General features: G+C 42.6%; 1 protein-coding gene across 3 annotated transcripts in view; it reads left to right on the top strand.

Moving 5' to 3' along the window:
* Positions 1–14,693, top strand: part of FSHR (follicle stimulating hormone receptor) — a 179,463-nt gene that overhangs the window by 138,793 nt on the left and 25,977 nt on the right. For 2 of the 3 annotated variants that reach the window (XM_054024383.1, XM_054024381.1), the window contains 2 exons: positions 10,884–10,955; positions 13,167–13,244. In XM_054024383.1, coding sequence (XP_053880358.1) covers positions 10,884–10,955; positions 13,167–13,244 — 150 coding nt within the window. The remainder of the gene's footprint in view (positions 1–10,883; positions 10,956–13,166; positions 13,245–14,693) is intronic. The other variant, XM_054024384.1, reaches the window with a different exon arrangement.

The raw sequence follows: 14,693 nt of genomic DNA, 5'->3' as shown, positions 1-14,693 counted from the left end.
TGTTGCTGGAGTCCTCTCTGTCCCCATAATATGTCCCTTCTGGACTGTTGTGTAGCATTCCTTTAGTGAGTGGAGATGGAGTTCTAGAACTAGATTCACTCAGTGCAGGAGATGGTGGCACTTGTCATGAAGCCAGTTATAAACCCCTAACCCACAGTGCCAAAGGCAGCCAAGCAGCTCTGAGTTGTGCCAGTGATAGAGGAACCTTAATGGACTCTGCTGCAGTGGGGGACTGGTGTAGCAGAGCACAGCCCCCATCACACCATATCCCCAACTTCTGTACAAGGAAGTAGGCAGAGGCACAGGGCCCAATCATAGAATCATAGAATCATAGAATATCAGAGTTGGAAGGGACCTCAAGAGGTCATCTAGTCCAACCCCCTGCTCAAAGCAGGACCAATTCCCAGCTAAATCATCCCAGCCAGGGCTTTGTCAAGCCGGGCTTTAAAAACCTCCAAGGAAGGAGACTCCACCACCTCCCTAGGTAACGCATTCCAGTGTTTCACCACCCTCCTAGTGAAATAGTTTTTCCTGATATCCAACCTGGACCTCCCCCACTGCAACTTGAGACCATTGCTCCTTGTTCTGTCGTCTGCCACCACTGAGAACAGCCGAGCTCCATCCTCTTTGGAACCCCCCTCAGGTAGTTGAAGGCTGCTATCAAATCCCCCCCTCATTCTTCTCTTCTGGAGACTAAACAATCCCAGTTCCCTCAGCCTCTCCTCATAAGTCATGTGCTCCAGACCCCTAATCATTTTTGTTGCCCTCCGCTGGACTCTTTCCAATTTTTCCACATCCTTCTTGTAGTGTGGGGCCCAAAACTGGACACAGTATTCCAGATGAGGCCTCACCAATGTCGAATAAAGGGGAACGATCACGTCCCTCGATCTGCTGGCAATGCCCCTACTTATACAGCCCAAAATGCCGTTAGCCTTCTTGGCAACAAGAGCACACTGTTGACTCATATCCAGCCTCTCGTCCACTGTGACCCCTAGGTCCTTTTCTGCAGAACTGCTACCTAGCCATTCGGTCCCTAGTCTGTAGCAGTGCATGGGATTCTTCCGTCCTAAGTGCAGGACTCTGCACTTGTCCTTGTTGAACCTCATCAGGTTTTTTTCGGCCCAATCTTCTAATTTGTCTAGGTCCCTCTGTATCCGATCCCTACCCTCTAGTGTATCTACCACGCCTCCTAGTTTAGTGTCATCTGCAAACTTGCTGAGAGTGCAGTCCACACCATCCTCCAGATCATTAATAAAGATATTAAACAAAACCAGCCCCAGGACCGACCCTTGGGGCACTCCGCTTGAAACCGGCTGCCAACTAGACATGGAGCCATTGATCACTACCCGTTGAGCCCGACGATCTAGCCAGCTTTCTATCCACCTTACAGTCCATTCATCCAGCCCATACTTCTTTAACTTGGCGGCAAGAATACTGTGGGAGACCGTATCAAAAGCTTTGCTAAAGTCAAGGAATAACACATCCACTGCTTTCCCCTCATCCACAGAGCCAGTTATCTCATCATAGAAGGCAATTAGGTTAGTCAGGCACGACTTCCCCTTCGTGAATCCATGCTGACTGTTCCTGATCACTTTCCTCTCCTCTAAATGTTTCATAATTGATTCCTTGAGGACCTGCTCCATGATTTCTCCAGGGACTGAGGTGAGGCTGACTGGCCTGTAGTTCCCCGGATCCTCCTTCTTCCCTTTTTTAAAGATGGGCACTACATTAGCCTTTTTCCAGTCATCTGGGACCTCCCCCGATCGCCATGAGTTTTCAAAAATAATGGCTAATGGCTCTGCAATCTCACCCGCCAACTCCTTTAGCACCCTCGGATGCAGCGCATCCGGCCCCATGGACTTGTGCACGTCCAGTTTTTCTAAATAGTCCCGAACCACTTCTTTCTCCACAGAGGGTTGGTCACCTTCTCCCCATGCTGTACTGCCCAGTGCAGCAGTCTGGGAGCTGACCTTGTTCGTGAAGACAGAGGCAAAAAAATCATTGAGTACATTAGCTTTTTCCAATGCCGGGCAGTGTTCCAACAGAGAGTTCCCCTCCTCCAGAGGGATGCTGTGCTGGGCATTCGCCACTGAGAAGCAATGGGGCTGTAACCTGGCTAGAGTCTGTCCGAGTATCTGCTATACCAAAGCTAGCTGCAGTCACAATGAAATTTGACTAACTAAATGTCAGGATGTTGAATAAGGAAATAACAATGCAAACATCTTCTTGTGGTGTAGAGGCATATTTTCTTGGCAATGGGGAAAATGACTGATATTCCAGTTGTCATGAGTAGAATTCACATGCCTTTTTCCTTTGGCTGCCAGACTGAATATTACACAGTACTCTATGAACTACTACACCTTTATGTTTGACTATAGATGGCTACATAGGTGCAAAAGTATGTCACTGTTTACCCTAAATAAAATCTTCACAGCAAGCAGCAAAGAGTGAATAACCTATGCCAAATACAGTTTACTTGGCAGGGCTAGCCATGCCTACGAAAAAGAGTGAACAATAGCATATTTTCTCAAATATAACTAACTGATATATGGAAATACAAAAGCATCTGTCTTTCGATAGATATCAATACACTGTTTTCACTCATTTTCCAAGTGGGAATGCATGGAATAGGATGCTCAAGGAAAGGGTAAACCTCCCCAGCCCAGTTATATGTTGGCACCATTGGGAGTCTTTCCATTGACGTCAAAGGGTGCTGAATTATGGCCCAAGTGAGATAGCTACAAGACAGTCGTGTGTGACAAAGAGAACATCCACACTTTTGAATGCGTGGAAACCGAACTCTAAGATATCAAAGCACACCGTTCTCTGCTCACTATAGGGTATTGACTATTGTGCTAGTTCTCTCCCCACATAGCTGTCATAGCCTGACATGTCACCAGTATTAATCCCACCAACAGCTCTTTCACATTCTGGTTCCCTTTTTCCTTTCCATTTCTTTGTGTTCCTTTCCCTTATTTTCCCTAAACCTATGTTCAATTTCTCCTTAAAGTTCCCCTCCACAGCACCTTTGGGACAGTGCTTACTACAGTTTAATGGGGGAAAAGATATTTCCGAACAGTTATTTGATTGCTAAAATGCCAAACCTTGCAGTATTATTCAGTTATAAACTTTAATAATTACTCAATAGCAATTTCCAAAAGTTAGTATGAATGTTGGTCCAGATTCTCAGCTGGTCTAAATCACTGTAGCAGCATGGAGCTGTGCTGATTTACATAACAATTTGTTCACCCAGCTCTGATGATTTCTAATTCCGTGGGTACAATTCACAAAGCACCTTGGGCACCTAAACTCCAGAGTTAGACATCTAAGTACCTGTGCACAGCATCGCTGCAATCCACAAAACTCCCAGATGGCTTTTGTCTAGCCCTATAGGTGCCTAAACTCACTCAGCCTAACTTTTTGCTGTCAAAGTTCCCTCAGCACCGAAGTTTTGGCCCATGGGGCATACACACTTCTGCCCCACTGTAGGCCTATCTCCCCTTAAATCTCTGAGCAATTTGCAAACCTTGCAAAGATAGACATTCAGGTATCTAAGTTGCATGTGGGGCCTGATCTGGTAGGTGGCCTCAGAGCACTGGACTCAAGGCTTCCCACTTCCTCTCTCTAGCCCAGTGACTATTTAATATATATCCACCCTGGAATAGTCATTGGTTGAGAAAGAATGAGTGCTGTGATGATGACAGACCCTTGTCCTTTCAAGCTGTTTATACCCTCCTATGCCGACAATGATACCCAGATGTCCTTCCTTGGCACATTTCTAGATGAAATACTGCAATGTTCTCCATGCTCTTGACTGTTTCACAGGCTACCATTTGCCTTTCTCTCAACACCTCTTTAGAGGACAGAGATATATTTATTTCAATGATGAAAAGATTGGGATAGTTTTGTTTAGAGAGGAAATTGCTCAGAGAGGACACAATAGAAATGTACAAAAGAACAACTGCTAGAAAGAAGGTAAATCAGGTTCTCCTGTTTATCCTTTCTCATGATACAAGATCAAGGGGATAGCCAATGAAAATGGAAGGCAAGAAATTTAAAACTGCAACAAGGGAATACTTTTTTTACTCACTGCATAATTAATCTGTGGAACTCCCTGCCACATGATTCCATTCAAGCCAAGTGCTTAGTAGGAGGCAGAAAAGGATTAGGCACATATATGGCTATATGTGTGGAGAACATCCACAACTCATAAAATAGGATAAAAATTGTACGGGGAGTAACAAACTCTCATGCACCACAACATAACTCAGACTAACCATCAGAAGCTAGGAAGAAATTGTAGGTTGTAGTCTTGCACCTTCTTCTGAAGGTTCTGATATTGGTCAATGTGAATGACAGGATATCAGACTAGATGGGTTACTGGCCTGGCCCAGTATGGCAAATCGTATTTTCTAAGATCCACAGTCAGTACATTGTCTATGATAGGATAATCAAAACCCAGTTCAAAAAAACTAAAGCAAAAATAGGTACTTGTTGTTAGTTTGCAGAAGACAATACAAAACATAAAACATTGTCAATGCATGAGATGGAGAGACACTGGGCAAAGTATTAAAATATCAGTAGCTCATCAATTTAATGAACTTTGCAACATGCTGCTTAAGGGGTTTTCTATAAGATTCTTCTAACATATGAACACTATTACTAGTTCTTTATTATGGCTAGGGAAGAAGTGATGGCTAGATTTCTCAGTACACCCATCAACCTATGGGATAATTACATTTTCTAAGTATTGAATATTAATATGGTATTGCATGTCAGCTCTGGTAGAAGTACATCCCCACGTGAAGTAATGGAGTCCTCTGCAGCACATTAACATCCTATATTATCATTGGAAAAAAGTCTGAGAAAAAATCCTGTACTAAAATATAATAAACTTTTCTGGGTCAGATATCATCAAACTAAAAAACACACCATAAACTACCTCACCAGTCTTTTTCAAGCAGAGACAGAACTGTTAATTGGCTTTCTTGGGTATATGCCAAAGAGAGAGTCTGTTTCAAAATGGTAACTTGTTGACTTTTTTACGGGTACAAGATCATTTATCTCACTCTCATTAGGGAAAGGATAGTAAGCTGAAGTATTGTACATTGACATGTAGCAATGCCTTCTCAAACCTCTCTTTTCTTTCCAAAATTAGTTCACATTTGTAATCTAGGTCCTATGATGCTGTTACAGTGGGTATGTCCAGCTCCAACCTTGAATTATTTCAATTTAAAAGGAAAAGAGTATTTAAATATAACATTTTCAGAACATTATTGTGGCTGTATAACTAGGTTTCAGGAAATAGTGGAAATAATGTTCATGTTATGTGTAAACTAGTTTGCTTTGTAGATGGCAAACCTATTGTCACAGGCTTTCCATCACTGTGTTTGTGCATGTAGGATATGACTTATTGGAAGAGCTGGCACACACAATTAATAGCATGCTTCCTAAATACAGAGATCTTTGGCCTTGCTACAAGGATACAGTACAGCATAATAATGATTAACACTAAATTCCACGTAGCCCCTGGTCCTTGAGTGTATCCTCAGGGGAGGAAGGGAATGCAGGTGGGCACAAAGAGACGTTCCCCACCTATATGCATGCTCTGCTCTAGGGTCAAGGTCATTTGTAGCCCTTGCACTTGGGAGTGCACTTTGACTAGATAGCTCTGACTACTTCTGTATCAGTCCATGGACTGGGCTGGGCACACTGTAAAGGAGCAGGCTGCACCATCCGAAAGATACCTTAAGGAGCTTCAAAAGAATTAGTTATGTTTCCCTGAGGTACAATCCCTTCCAAAAAGCTTCCCCTCGGGGGTGGTGACTCTACGATTCTTCCAGATCAGGACTGTGGCTAAGTGGCTCAGTCTGCTCCTGAGAGTTTTATGGTAATCTCCCCTACACACTACACACCTTCCTGTGGAATGTTAGCATATACCGAATTACTTGGTTAGTGTTTGCCTGCTAAAGCTTCATTACAGAACTGACATTCCACTCAGGGACAAGTCTATGTATTTTGCCGCCCAAGCACAGCAGTCAGGAGGCTTTTGGTGGCATGCCTGCAGGAGGTCTGCTGGTAACGCGGATTCGGCGTATCCGCCGCCGAATTGCTGCTGAAGCCGCGGGACCAGCAGACCGCCGCAGGCATGCCGCTGAAGGCTCCCAGATTGCCGCCCCCACAGTGACCAGCAGGCTGCCCCCGCGGCTTGCCACCCCAGGCATGCACTTGGTGCGCTGGTGCCTGGAGCCGCCCCTGATTCCACTGGATCATTTTCAAGAATTAGAATTGAAACACTCCAAAACCAAAATATTTCCTGTTTTGTTTAGAATTTTTCATCCGCGTTATATGTAACTATCTTTTGGGATTTGCATGTAACATACAAGGCCAGATCTGGAGCTATGTCAATTTACTTCTGCTGAGGATCTAGCCGACAGTGTATGGCTTTTTGTTCTGAAAGGTTATTTGAGTGTGTTCTTAACTGCTGAATTCTTGACTTATATCTCAAATGGCTTCTGTATTTAAAACTAACTTCTGATCTTAGTTTGTTTATTTTATTAGGATATGTGTGTGTACATATATCTACATATGTATATGTTTATAATATAAACCAGTGTGAAATATTTAGAAACCTCATCTTTATCTCTGACTTACGTATTTGGTTCATTTAACAAATATGTACAATAAGTTAATAAGTTAAACCATGCTCTCAATTTTATGGGGCATCTCCTATGGTTGCGTAAATAAGAATAGAATTTGGCTCAATATCTGCAAATAAGCACCAGAAAATCCAACAGAGATGTGGGTGGATGGGTGTTTTGTTTTTTGGAAAACATTCTCCATCTTGTGTAACCTTTTTTAAAAGACAATTATGACTTTGGAATGCAGCCATCAGCAATCTGAGGAGAAGCGAGCTGCTACAGAGCTATTTATATGTATGGTAGATGGGATTCAGTTATAATGTGGATTAAAGGAGACACATGTTTAAAGGTAGCATACACAGAACATATATGTTTTCTCCATGGGACTAATTCTTTGCTCTGCTGCAAAAGACCATAGGGTTTTTCTGTTCCACCTGGGACTAGCCTGAGGAATCTAAGGAGACTGTGGCAAGGTAACCCTTGCCAAAACTGACAAAACTGTCCTGCAGGAAGGATATCCAGTAAATGGGATTATCTACATTATTACAAGATTATCCACCCTAGAGATTTGTTGGTTGAGTAAAAAAGAGAGAGTGAGGCCCAACAGGACTATGGTTTAACCAGTGTTTTTAGTTTTTCTGCCACATGACTTGCTAAAAAAACAGTCTCGCCTGTTTCTAATCATCGTCCTGTCCACCAGTGCACTTCACTACACCACCTACAGATTTAATAAAAGTGTTCTGATTTTCTAAATTGTACACTCCATAATCCCATGCCTTTAAAGCCAGTCTAGTTACACATACCTGATGTGAGAACAGAATGCTGCCCAATACCTCTGTGAGAACAGAAGGATAGTGACTGCTGCATCACGCAGATTTTACAAGTTCCCCTTCCCACCTGTGGGGTGCAAGCTCTGCTGACCAACATGACTCACTCTTTGGGGGGACCTAGTGGTGATGGTGGTGGTGCAAGGGTACTATAGTCCTTTTACTGTCTGAACACAAGGACCAAGCTTAGCTCTGGGAAGTGATGTGGGGAGGAAAGCTATTAATTCCCTCCTTTCTGCCCTACTATACCCCTACACAATCTGGCAACAATTGTTATCTGCCTCAGCACAGATGTTATTAAAACAAATGCATAGTATAATTTGTATTTAAATACAAGTGACTCTTACATTTAACACCTTTAAACAATTGCATGGAAATGTAGCCATATGACTCTCATTGAAAATCAAAGGCAGCTGTGGAGCTCAAACCCCACACAATTCTCAGCTAATTTAGGGACTGAACTTTAAGTAGTGTAAGGAAGGTGATGCAGGCACTGTCTTTCTATCTCTTTTAATGGTTGTTTTGCTAACTCTATTCAGGATGCAGCACTGAAAGATGTACATTAAAAATAAAAATCTTGTGATGACCCACCTGTTGCATTAATAATGCCTTTCGATTTATCTGTATGTGTTAGTTTTGCAAAGTACATTTTGTTGCACTTTCTTGGTCACTTGTGACAAGTTGGAATTGTTTTTATCTAGTGCAAACATGCCTGTTCCCAAGACAAAGTAATTGTGACATTTAATAATTTGTCCCGAAGGTGTATTTTTGAATATTCACTGCCTTCCCTTTAAATGGTCTTTCATGTAATGCAAAGGCTTGTGGTTATAAAATGAAACCACCAAGAGCCAGGGGCGGCTCTATGTTTTTTGCCGCCCCAAGCACGGCAGGCTGGTGGCTTTCGGCGGCACACCTGCGCGCGGTCTGCTGGTCACGCAGATTTGGCGGCATGCCTGTGGGAGGTCCGCCGGTGCCACGCCATCAGCGTCCCCACCGCCAAATTGCCGCCGAAGCTGCGGGACCAGCAGACCTCCCGCAGGCATGCCGCTGAAGGCCGCCTGACTGCCGCCCTCACAGCGACCAGCAGGCCACCCCTCATGGCTTGCCGCCCCAAGCACGCGCTTGCTGCACTGGAGCCACCCCTGCCAAGAACCCATTTTTCATCATGTCTAAATAGCATATCCAGATTCCACATTTGAGAACTTGAATCAACACTAGGCATGTGAATGGCCATTTTATGGACCTAAGAGTGAATTTAAATGCCCAAATGTGGGATTTAGATGTCCTGTTTAGATTTCCACATTTGATCATGAATATCTGAAGGGTCTTTTAACAACTTTTCCAGAACACTTCAGGTTCACATTGAACATTATATGAATGCTCATTATGTTTTCCAGAGTCTCAGCCAGAGTTTTTCATCATCATTTAATTATGGGATAGGATTATTGTGGGTTTTTTTCTCTATGGAACTAGTTCTTTGCTCTGCTGCAAAATACCATGGGGTTTTTCTGTGCCATCTGGGACTAGCCTGAGGGATCTAAGGAGACTGTGGCAGGGTAACCCTTGCCAAATAAACCCTGTGGACTTCTGAGGACTGGTCTACACTACAGCTGTAAGTCATCCTAAGTTACGCTACTTCAGTTACATAAGTCAACTTAAGTTAGGTTGTCTTAGAACCAGGGCCGGCTCCAGGCACCAGCCGACCAAGCACGTGCTTGGGGCGGCACCTTAGAAGGGGCGGCCAATGTTGGGGTGGCAGGGGGCACTCATGGTGTTTTTGTTTTTTTTGTTCAGTGGGGAGGCGCTCAAGGGTTTTTTGTTTTGTTTGTTTGTTGTTTGTTCGTTTCGGCCGGGCAGTGCTGGGGGTGTTTCGGCGGCGCGGCGCTGGGGAGGGGGGGGGGGCGGGGGTTTGGGCGGGGTGGCGCGGCGCCCTGGTGGTTTGGGCGGCCTGGCGCGGCGCTCGGTGGGGGGGGTGGGGGGTTGGGCGGCCCAGCGCGGTGTGGCACTCGGAGGCAGGGGTTTGGCCGGCCCGGCCCGGCGCTCGGGGGGGGGTTGGTTGGCCCAGCGAGGCGCTCGGGGTTTGAGCGGCGAGGCGTGGTGCTGGTGGGGAGGTCGGCGGCTCAGTGCTGGGGTCGACAGCACGGCGCTGGGAGGGGGCTGTTACGGCGGGGCAGCGCTCTTCTTTTTTGCCTGGGGCAGCAAAAAAGTTAGAGCCGGCCCTGCTTAGAGCGGTGTCTACACTGCACTGTGTCAACGGGAGATGCTGTCCTGCCTACTTACCTTACTCTTCTTGGGGACCTGGAATACAGGAGTCATCGGGAGTGCACACTGCCACCAATCGCAGCAGCGCTGATTTAGCCATAAGTATAGACAAGCCCTTGAGTCCTACTCAAGTGTGCCAAGTAATTTTTCTTGGACAGTGAAGAGCATGGTCACATGCCTCAACCACAACCCCTGATGCAAGAAATCCTTATTGTGGGGGAAGTTTGGATTTAGTTCTGATTCCAATTTTTGAAACTCAGCTTCATCTCAAGTGGGACTAATTGCTACATAGCTAATGTATGTTCACATTATAAATACCCAACACACTAGAACAGTCTGGTTTTTCCTAGTTTGTGAAGTGCTGTCATTTTCCAGTGGAAATGACAATTCCACTAAAGTTGAGGTTAAAAATTGTGGTTAAAAATGGGTTCATATTTACAAATACATATTATAAAAACATGTTATTCTGTGTCACTGTGATTAATCTGTTTAAAAGATAGTGGAAAAACAAACACCAGGACAGAACCTTCCTTCGGTCCAGAATGTCAGGTACTTTAATTATTCTCAGTCTGGAAGTTCATGTCTTTATTAAATTAATAAAAGGTGTAAAATTAGAAATCGGATGCTTTCTACTCTTGATCCTGTGGCCCCCCATCTGTGTAATAGGCATGCCCTTCTTTCATTTTATTTTTGGCATCCTAAACTCAGTCCCTAATCTGGGTCCTTCAGTTGCTGAACCAACGCACTATTGATAAACTGACATCTAAGCAAAATACATTTCTGAAACGTAACAAATGAAGGCTGAAATGCACTCCTGTGCAGGGAGTCGGTGAAAGGCTCCTTAGGCAACACCAATTTAAGTCCTGAGGGGTAGCATTTCAGAAAGCATTTAGCATTGCCCTTACTCCCCTCCCATTGAAATCAATGAGAGTTTTACTCCTGACTTCAGGGGTAGCAGAGTTAGGCCACTACTTTTCTATACCATACACCCATACTATACGACATAAGTATGGTTTTCCTGGTGTGTAGGCCTTCTGCACATGGCTCAATTTCACTCTAAATGTTTGCCAATTTTATTCCTGTATTTCTTCGTTAGTTTTATTTTATTTGTGAGACACAGCTAATAATCTTCATTTGTTCTCTCCCTCTTTAGGTCAATATCAAACACTGGCATTAAGTTTTTACCTACTGTACATAAGCTACAATCTCTCCAGAAAGTTGTATTGTAAGTTTATATTGGCTGCTTTTAACTTTTTGTTATCTCCATTCAAATGGTCTGCTCCTCTAATAAGATCTTGGACACGTTTCCCTTTGCATTTGTTTAGTGACTTTGTCACTTCATCACCAGTTGTAATCTGGTGCGCATTGATAATTTGTTTTACATTATTTGAGTGTTCCTGTGACTTTTCTAGACAAGATTTTATATATGGCATGTGACAGAGAACTTTTTATTTGGTTCATGGGACCAACAATAACCTTTAACTTCTAAGTCACCAATTTAAAATTCAAGCCAGACTGGTAGAGACAGAAATTTGTTGTCATCTAGTGACTGTTCTATTGTCTGTGTGAAATGAGTTGGTCTGAATCCACTTCCCAATGGACAAGTTACAAAAAAATCACTGCAGACAACACCTGTGTTGGCATTAGAGGTGGTTGGAAAATAGGGTAATATTTCCCTTAGAAAATTTCAACAAAAATAGAAAATAAAAATTTTCCATGGAAAATTTTGACTTTTTGTTGAAAAACCAAAAACGCAAACATTTTTCAGGTTGTTTTTTTCCCAACAAAAAGTCAACACTTTCCATGGAAAGCAAGCACTCTCTGTGAAAATTTTCATTTAGTCAAAAACCTGATTTTTCCATCAAAAACCAGCTTTGATAATCCTGACACCTGGAAGTCAGTAGGAATTTTGCAATGGACTTTAATAGGGTCAGGAATTCACTATCAAAAACACAGTTTTGATAGAAATTTTTCAACAGCCCTGGCTGGCAGTCACAAGCAGCCAGGGAATGAATAGGCACTCTTGTTTCATCCTTACAAGTGGCTGGTGTTGAGGTATATTAATAGAAAGTTGGGGTCTATTTCCACTACTCTTGCTTAGATTTAAATCTTATATGACATTAATCTTCAGGAATATTAATCCTCCACCTATCTTGGGTACTGCTATTCAAATATATAGATACTGTGTTTTGTCAAGTATGGAGTTTCTGGAATTGCGCTCTAGCTCTTTGTGACTCCATATAGCAGGTACAGCATGCAAGGATCCATGAAACCTTTGTTCTAGGCAGCTTTGTAATCATCTTCAGACTTAGTTACTCTGGATCGATCTATGCTAGAGAATCATAGGTTATTTGCCTGAGGTGAAATTCCTCCCTTTGCAGAAGGCCACACCATTTAAGTCCCAAAATAGATGTTGGTTGAAGTCCTGGCCCTCTTAAAGTCAATTGCAAAGCTCCTGTTGACTTCAGAGGGGCAGGATTGGGAATCTAATGGTATATGTGTGCACGTGCGGATGTGTGTGTGCATGTATGTATAAATATTATAAGGCCTTGCCCTGGCTCTTTGTACAGGTGTGAATTTCACTTACTGATGCTCCTGTTGATTTCAATCGGAGTTACACTTGCAGAATGAGGCCCCTGTTTAACTATCAGATAATTCAGTATCGTGGCCATATATAGCGCTCAGAATGAGACAAGTTTAAAGCTGCATTAAGTTTCAGGCTTTGCAAGTAATTCATTATGTTCACTGCTTTCCATTAAAAGCAGCATGAAAACAACAATTCTCCCAGTCTAAATTATGAGTAATACTGTTTAACTTCTTGGAGCTGTATTTTGAGCAAGTAACAGAAATGTGTATGAGTATATCCTTTTATACATCAGTCATCCTTTATCCTTTTATATATAACAGTCTACTGTGGAACTGACTGAAATGAATACTTGTCAATGCAATAAACTGTCAGAGGACCCAGTTTAGCCTGTGCCTAGTTTTAAGCACATGAGTAGTTGACATTAGTGGAGGAATTACTTACATGCTTAAGTACCTTGATGAATCAGGGCCAAAAAAGATGACCCTTCTCTGCATTAGTTTAGGGGCCAATCCTGCAACTTCTTTAATTACTTGTTGTGGCAGTATTATTCATGGGTCTGAGGCTCAAAGGATCCAGCCCTAAGTGCATACTGTTGATTTTGCCTTGCTTAAGATGCATGCTCTAGAAAGCAAAAAGCAAAAGTATGGAAGTAATTGCTCCCATTTCACTCCCCAGCAGTACTTGGACAAACTTAGTGATATCATTCAGGAAACCTACATGTAAAATATTTTCTCAGATCTAATGTAAAGAAAAATTTCTTTGGTGTTTGAAGCGTCATTTCCTGTCAAAGAAATGAAAGGATCACAGAGCTACAAAACTGTTTAATTTTTACTTTACTTTCTTTTTCAGAGATATTCAAGATAATATAAATATACGTACAATTGAAAGGAATTCCTTCATGGGCCTGAGTTCTGAAAGTGTCATTATGTGAGTAAGAATTAGCAAATACCACATCTTAGTTCACATCTTCTCCAGAATAGAGCCTGAGAAACTTTGTTGGGTGCTATTTTATAGGTTTGCAAAATGAATTTTACCCTGTAATTCAAACATGTGTAGGAGTTTTTACCCCATGAAGATTGAATTCATTTATAACAAATTCTGGCTGGAAGAAACTTGTCTTGTTGTTAAATACTTGTATTGTGCAGCTCCTCAAGACACCAGACAGGGATTGGAGCTCCAGTGCGACACACACAAAACAAAAAGACAATTCTTGTCCCACACATTTGTCAAAGTATGTAACAAAAGACAACATGTAGATACAGGAAACAGATGGGAGGAAGCCAATGGCATGGGGCAACAGTGAGAGCTATATATGTGCTGTGTGTCAGGGATAGAACTGCCCCCCAAAAGTTAGGCTGGCAAGCATACAAATGGGGCCAGCAGAGCATCATGGAGCCAATAAGCCTGATGGCTGTCTCCTCCAAGTATAAACTCAGGGCAGCTGAGAATCATTAGATATCCTCTTTTTTTCCATCAGAATGGTATCCCCCCATTATCACTGCTCTTTTTACACAGCCTTTGTTTATTCTTCACTCTGTCTGTGCTCTACTCCATTTGTCACCCTCATTTTCACTGAGTTTCTTCTCTCTGATCCCTTTCTGCCCCTTTCCCCCCCAGTTTTTCCTAAGTAGAAATTGAACCCAGAACCCACTTTAAAATCCCCACCACATTTAAATGGGTTTGCAAATGGGCAAAGCTCCTAACTAAGAAATATCTCTTGTCTACTTTTATATTTTCAGTATTCAGTAATCTCTCTCTCTCCCTCCTGCCTTTTCATTTCAGATCTGTATTTTAGAACCACAGCAGAGCATAGAGAAAATTTAACAATTAATGGTACCAAGGTTAAAGACCATGTTGGTTCCACATAATACAAATTGTGTTCCAAAGGACGAATAGCTCATACATATTTGCAATCAGATACATCATTCAAAGACATTCATTATTCAAGCAAATTACATGTAAATATGTGTAAAATATGGCATACTTGTACATAACGCTAATATATTGTTACAGGCCAGTTCACAATGCAGTTTCATGCTGTGTAGTTAGACGACGTCTCATTTGACTTAACGATCATGTTTTTTAATGAACTAGCTGGGTTTCCAGATCCCTTTTATAGGCACATTGAATGTTTGTTTGCTGTACTAAAAATCTTTTTTCATTCCACTTAGGCCAGTGCCTAGTTTGGAAAATTTACCATTACTCCCTGCAGCTTGACTCAGATATAGAAAGCAGGGGTCATGTAGCAAAGCAATTCTGATCTTACTGATTTGGGTGGAAGCAGGATCAGACCCTCAATATTTGAAGATAGAGCTATAGCAAAGTAAACTACTATCACCCCTCGTTTGTCTACCCCAGATGTTCTCAACCTTTTTT

This window comes from Malaclemys terrapin, chromosome 3, assembly GCF_027887155.1.
Source record: "Malaclemys terrapin pileata isolate rMalTer1 chromosome 3, rMalTer1.hap1, whole genome shotgun sequence".
NCBI lineage: Eukaryota > Metazoa > Chordata > Testudines > Emydidae > Malaclemys > Malaclemys terrapin.
The sequence above is the reverse complement of the archived record's forward strand: the minus strand, read 5'-3'. Positions and strand labels throughout refer to the sequence as shown.